General features: G+C 45.6%; 1 protein-coding gene across 1 annotated transcript in view; it reads left to right on the forward strand.

Annotated features, from left to right (window-relative positions):
- Positions 1-3,965, forward strand: part of BFSP2 (beaded filament structural protein 2) — a 21,050-nt gene extending 17,085 nt beyond the window's left edge. The window contains exons 4-6 of the mRNA XM_015412331.1: positions 212-373; positions 1,846-1,977; positions 3,692-3,965. Coding sequence (XP_015267817.1) covers positions 212-373; positions 1,846-1,977; positions 3,692-3,934 — 537 coding nt within the window. The 3' untranslated portion in view covers positions 3,935-3,965. The remainder of the gene's footprint in view (positions 1-211; positions 374-1,845; positions 1,978-3,691) is intronic.
- Positions 3,966-6,758: the final 2,793 nt, after the last annotated feature.

The raw sequence follows: 6,758 nt of genomic DNA on the forward strand, positions 1-6,758 counted from the left end.
AACCATCAGAGGGCCTTCATGAGTTGTTTTTTTATTGGTAATTGCTACAGCATTATAGCAGTACAGTGATTTACTGACGCTTATTTCAAATTTTAATAGAACCATTATAGTGCTATAAAGCACGCATGGGGGGGGGAAACAAAAAGGGGGGCAGCCAGTCACCACAGAATTTCATTGAGTGCTGCACTTTTTGCCTGCATGGGTTTTTCAGGATGTCAAGATGCTGTACAATCAGCTTGCTGTATCACCACTGGAAGAACTTGATGCTCCCATTGGACCTGGCCTTGATAATATATTGGAGAAAATTCGGATTCATTGGGAGAAAGATATTGAACGGAACCGTGCTGAGACTGGAGCTTTGCTCCACAGCAAGGTAGGCGCAACTAAAACTATCTGAAAGAAGCTGTGACTACCCACTCAGTATACTACTTTTTTTCTTCCTTTGTCCCACTAGCTTTTATTTATTTATTGAGATTTATATCCTGCCCTACCCTGTGAACGGGCCCAGGCTGCCTTACATCATGTCAAACAATCAGACAATTCCATAAGATATAAAAGCAATTAAAACATTAATTCCAACAAAGCTAAAGTTTAAATGACTAATTTAAATACCTAACTGGCAGCTGAGCAGTTAGTTACATTTCAGCGTACACTGAGTTCATGTCAGGGAAAGGCGGTGGATCATTCTGATGGAATAACTCAACCACTCCTGGCACCAACGAGTATGAATAGTGCCATGGAGTAACTGAGGCAAGGGAGGCCAATGTTCCTTGACGTCCACTGCCTCCACCAGAAACCTGGCTGAAGAGCTCAGTTTTGCAGGCCTGGCAGAATTGCTATAGATCCCACAGGGCCCTGATCTCAGTCGGGAGAATGTTCCACCGAGCTGGGGTGGAAAAGGCCCTGGCCGAGTGCTGGTGGAACATGCGCCCATGCTCACCTATCCTAATCCAATTAGGTCTGTGACACATGAACACATGAAGCTGTTTGGTGTAGTGGTTAAGTGCATGGACTCTAATCTGGGAGAACCGGGTTTGATTCCCCACTCCTCCACATGCACCTGCTGGATGACCTTGGGCAAGCCCTAGTTCTGGCACAGCTGTTCTTGCAAAAGAGCACTTTCTCTCAGAGCTCTTTCAGCCCCACCTACCTCAGGGTGTCTGTTGTGGAGGAGGGAAGGGAAAGGAGTTTGTAAGCCGCTCTGAGACTCCCTTGGGTAGTGAAGGGCGGGGTATAAATCCAACCACTTCCTCCTCCTCCCCCCACCACATCATCATCATCATCATCATCAAGATCACTACTGTCTACTCAGACTGGCAGCAACTCTCCAGGGCCTCAGGCAGAGGTCTTTCACATCACCTGGTCCTTTTAACTGGTGATGCCAGGGATTGAACCTGGGACCTTCCACATGCCAAGCAGATGTTCACCCACTGGCCACAGCCCCTCCCTACATCATGCATTGCATTTCGATACCCTCTAAACTACAGATTAAGAGCTTCTCTGCCATGCCCTGAAACATCTTTTCTCTCTCTCCTTTTTTGTGATTGTTTTAATACTGAACACCCACTAATTATGTGGTGTTTTGGTTGTTCCTACTGAAAAGATATTACACAAATTTTTGCTTCTAGGATTATGTTTTTTGTATTGTGACCTCATGAGATAACTTTTTGTTCAATTTTCTGCAAGCACCGTTTCCATTCCAGGATCATATTTCCTTACAGTAATTGTGAGAAATTTGAGGATGTAGAACCGGACTGACCTTTAACTTTCTACTCATTTGTTGTACAACTGAATGGCAAATGAGAAAAAAAAAGTTTTGTGTGTGACACTGTTGTATGTTGTCAGCAACCCACAGAAGCAGCACCAGCTGTGCGAACCCAAGAGGAGGAACTGATTGAGTCCCTGAGGGGAGACTTTCACGAAACAGCTTGCAAAATACAAAGCCTGCAAGCTGAGACCGAATCCCTGAGAACACTGGTAAGTAATGAGAACTCGTATTTACTGACTGGTATAAAGTCATCGTTTTCAATGCGGATTGCTTGTCCAAATTCCTACCTGGCTGTACATGCCTGTGAGACTCAGTGTTGAGCGAGTAAAGTGTTTGATGACTTCAGTGTGTCTGTTATAATTCTGGATGCAAAGACTCATCCAGCTTTCCAGCACTGAAGATAGTATTTATAAAGGAAGAGACCCAGGAAAAACTAAGCTCTTTTGAGTCCCATTGATTTCAGTGAGAGCAAGTGCTTAAACTTCTTCCACTGAAATAAATGAGATGCCCTTTTGGCTCCTTCCCATGCTCAGGCCACAATCCACAACCTGTTGGCATGGATGCAAGGATCTGCACACATGTTTCTCAGAGCAGTCATCACCACTTCTGAAACTCCCAGGGAAAATGCTTCAACCAGGATGATGAGATGGTGTAAGAACACACAGAGAATTTTGCAGGTCTAGTAAGGAAATGCAATACAGACTTATGGCAGGGGTCTGCAACAGGGAGGTTGCTGGCTGCTGAAAAGCAGCTTGCGCAGTCCCTAGGAGATGCAGGAATAGACCATGAGAGAATGCTCTCACAAGGAGGGATGGGCACAAACCTAAAAAGGGTGGTTTGGGGCAGCCCATGAACCGAACTCCGAACCCAACCTACTCAAACAGGCCCCACCAAAACTGAACCGGTCCAGCAAGTTTGCTTTCGTCTTTCTCCTGGCCACAGCAAGGAGAAAAGGGGTGAGGACCACCCTGGAAGGAACTTCCCTTCCATCATTCTCCCAATGGCAGTTTGCTGGGGCCAGGAGAAGGGGGTGGGGATCACCTGAGAAAGGACTTTCTTTACCTCTTTCTCCCGACCATGGCTTCCTGCAGCCAGGAGAAAGAGGGCAGGGATTGCCTGGGAAGAATTAAATGGCTGCCAACCACTTAAACCTAACAGCTGAGTGACAGACCCCACACCACTCAGCTGTTAGGTTTAAATGGCTGGCCTTGAACAGCCAAACCAGACAAAAGTCTGGTAAATGTTCAGGGAAGGCACCCTCCTCGAACATCAGTTCCCATGCACCAAACTGGTCCAAATTTTGGCTCGTGAGCTGGTTTGTGCCCATCCCTACTCACAAGACTCCACTACTGGGGAAGGCACAATCATTTGACCTGCTGCCTCTCTTTGTGCAAATGGAACTGAAATCAGTCCTGACTCCTGACTTTTGCTGTGGGGGAGGAAGCAGACTTAATATATTTATAGCTGGGGAAGCCACAATCATTTGACCTGCTGCCTCTCTGTGTGCAAATGGAACTGAAACCAGTCTTGACTTTTGCTGCGGGGGAGGAAGCAGACTTAATATATTTATATGTTATACTGCTCAGGGTACTTATATTGCTAGAAGTAGCTCTCATTTTTTTAAAAAAAGCTGGTGACCCGTGATTTAAGGAGTCCTTTTCAGTCTACCATAATTGATGCACAGAGTTCACCTTGGTGGAAAACAAAATTATTAAGTTTAGAATACCTTTTAGTGTGTACGGTCTTCTCATGCTTCTGTAATATGTCAGTTATGTGCCAGGCAGACCCCTTGCTTGGGATAAAACCCTTCTTTCACACAGAACATAAAAGAATCTTTAAAAAGTGCACATATCCAAAAACACTTGTGCAAAAACAGCCAGCAATGAGCCTCTTTAGAGTTTTGTCATTTTCTTGTCCTTGCAGAAGAGAGGCCTGGAGAACTCCCTTTTTGACACTAAGCACTGGCATGACATAGAGCTTCAGAATTTAGGCTCTGTCATTACCAAACTGGAGGCAGAAGTAGGAGAAATCCGGGCAGAGACCGAGCAGCAGCAGAGGGATCGCGAAACTCTTCTGTCGCTTAAGACGCAGCTGGAGAAAGACATTGCTGCATATCACTGCCTTCTAGACAAAGAAGAACAAAGGTATTACTTGGATTTATGGTGAATTGGGTCCTGAATCTACAGAACATCCTCTCTGTGCCCCATAGGATGGGGAGGGAATCAGTCTGATCAACTTCAAATAAAGTTGGATCCAACAAAGTTTAGCATTGCTAAAATTACTTTGATGTTAGAACCTGACAAAACTTTATCAACCGTTCTGTATTGGAGCTGGTGACACCAGCCCTGTTGCTAGAATTTTTTTCATGGGGGCAGTTTAGCTAATTTAATTAATGGAGCTGATTCAAATTACTGGGGCTAATTCAATTACCTGAGCTAATTAACAGGGCTAATTCAATTACACATCCCGGGTGCTGCTGCCACAGCTGCACATGCTCAGAGGCCAGGTGGTTGGCTCTCCCTGGCTGGGGGCGCAGCTACCTGTGCTGTTACCCCGTGTGTGCTCCTTTCCCACCCACTCTTGCTCCGCCAGCTGTGCTCTAGCCAGCCATTCTCACCGCTTCCCTCTCAATCAGCAGTCCCAGGTTCCCTCTGCCTCCTAGGGGAGGGGAAGGGGGCCAGGAGATGAGGGGGCAGGGCAAATTCAGGAAGGAGCGTTGCCCCAAGGCACACGCACACACCCCGGCTACGGGCCTGGGTGACACAATTATAACTCAGGACGTTTATAAAGACACACACACACCAAAAAACCGCTCAAAATCCTAGCTACCTGAATTTACTATACAGCCTGCATGTCATGCCCAAGGTCAATATAACCCAAAGTAAACACAGCCTCTTTTTCTGTCAGCACCAGATTCCCTCCGTCCCCAGGGATAAAATAGGAGAATCCACAATCCATCTCTCTGTTGTGTCTCACTGGGGCTCTTCTTCATTTCGAGAAAGTGAGCAGTTCACTGTCCCCAATAAAGTTCCTTATGGTGCCTGAACAGACATTGCAGTGGAACACTATTCACGAGCATGTCCACCAGCGAGGAAGAGGGCTGCAGCCATGAAGAAGATGGGAATTTTCCTCCTTCCTCCCCACCAGAAAGTTGCTGGCAGGGGAACACGCCACTTTGTTTTCACATCCCACCAGCAGTTCTGCTCCCCGGCAAGCCTCACAGTGGGACATTCCTGGGCTTTCTACGTTCAAAGCATAGCACTGGAACCATGCTGCCTCAGGAACAACTGAAAGATTAAATTTAGGATTGGCCTCCCCTTTCACTGGGGTGAGAAATCAACTGGAGTGGCTGCAGCCCAAGCTGCAGTTATTTGGGGCGTGTGTGGCCAACCAGCAGCATGGATGCCACAAGTGGCAACAAGCAGCAGGGGGGTTGCATGTCTGGGGCAAGAGGGTCCATGGATTAGGCTATGACTTTGACTTGAACCCACATGCCTACCTGGTTCTCAGAAGGCTAGAGACCGACTCACAGCAAGTCAAAAGAGATGGGTTGACTAGGTACTTCAGTTGTCCCTGCCATCTGCGACCAGACAGGAGGCACCGAAACTTTGAAACTCCCCCCCCCCCCCGGGGCATTTGTCTCCATCAGCGTTTTCCACCGATGGGTGCAGACTTTTGTTTCGTTTGGCATATTTATTGGCCACACCCTCCCTGATTCTGGTGTTGTTTTTGATATATTTTATTGAATTATTTTATAATGTTAATGTTGTTTTTCATTGTTCTAATGTTTTATGTGTGCTGCCTTGGAAACCCTGATCAGGTGGAAAGGCAGCACTAAAATGACAAAAATGAATAAATTTATAAATACGGAATATACAAAATATACAAAAAAAGTCTGTATATTTTGTATACTGTATTGTATATATTTTGTATACAAAGAACTGTGGAAGCAAAGGAGCACTCCTGCAAGCGTGCTCGCAAACACATGCACACACACACCCATCAGATCCCAGGAAAGAAAATCTGCTCCCCAAATCGCATCCCCATCAGCCAACTCACAGCTCTCTCCTTCTGTTTTCCACATGCTGTTTTTCATCCAAATTTGCCCACTCATCTCAGCTGCAGGAAAGTCAAGTTCTCCATGCTCTTAGCCATCTCCTTCAATACACTTTAGAGCAGTGGTTCTCAACCTTCCTAATGCTGCGACCCTTTAATACAGTTCCTCATGTTGTGGTGACCCCCAACCATAAAATTATTTTTGTTGCTACTTCATAACTGTAATTTTGCTACTGTTATGAATCGTAATGTAAATATCTGATATGCAGGATGTATTTTCATTGTTACAAATTTTCCAATGGTCTTAGGCGACCCCTGTGAAAGGGTCGTTCGACCCCCAAAGGGGTCGCGACCCACAGGTTGAGAACCACTGCTTTAGAGAGACATCTCTAGCAATCAGATCACTTCCTGTCTTTAGATCCCACCGATGAAACCTCACTAACTATTCTGGACTGTCAGCTCAACAAAGGAATAGCCAGCTGCCATACTAATATTTATTCACTTCATTCATATCCCACCATTCTCCCCAATTGGGACTTGAAGCCATGTACATCATTATCCTCTCCTCCAATTTATCATCTCATCAACCTTGAGGTAGATTTGGCTGAGTGTGTGTGACTGGCCCAGCATCACCATGGCACAGTGGGGTACACTTGCCAAAAAAAAGGATGCCTGCTTCTGATTTGGGGCTTCGGCTACCTGCAGCTATTATTATTGTTAAAAGCAAACACAGGGAGACCAGAATAAACAAACAAATAAAAGTGGGGTGGGCTAGCCCAGATAAAAGACCCTTGTCCAGACCGTCAGAACATATCGCGAAAATGTCAGGTAGATATATAATGCCTCTTTTTGACCAAACATGTTGCATACACTGTTTCAAAACAATCAGTTAATTTCAAATAAAGTTATTAGGAACCTCAAAATATCACTTTGA

Source organism: Gekko japonicus, unplaced genomic scaffold (assembly GCF_001447785.1).
Source record: "Gekko japonicus isolate JY-2015 unplaced genomic scaffold, Gekko_japonicus_V1.1 scaffold747, whole genome shotgun sequence".
In the NCBI taxonomy this organism is placed as follows: domain Eukaryota; kingdom Metazoa; phylum Chordata; class Lepidosauria; order Squamata; family Gekkonidae; genus Gekko; species Gekko japonicus.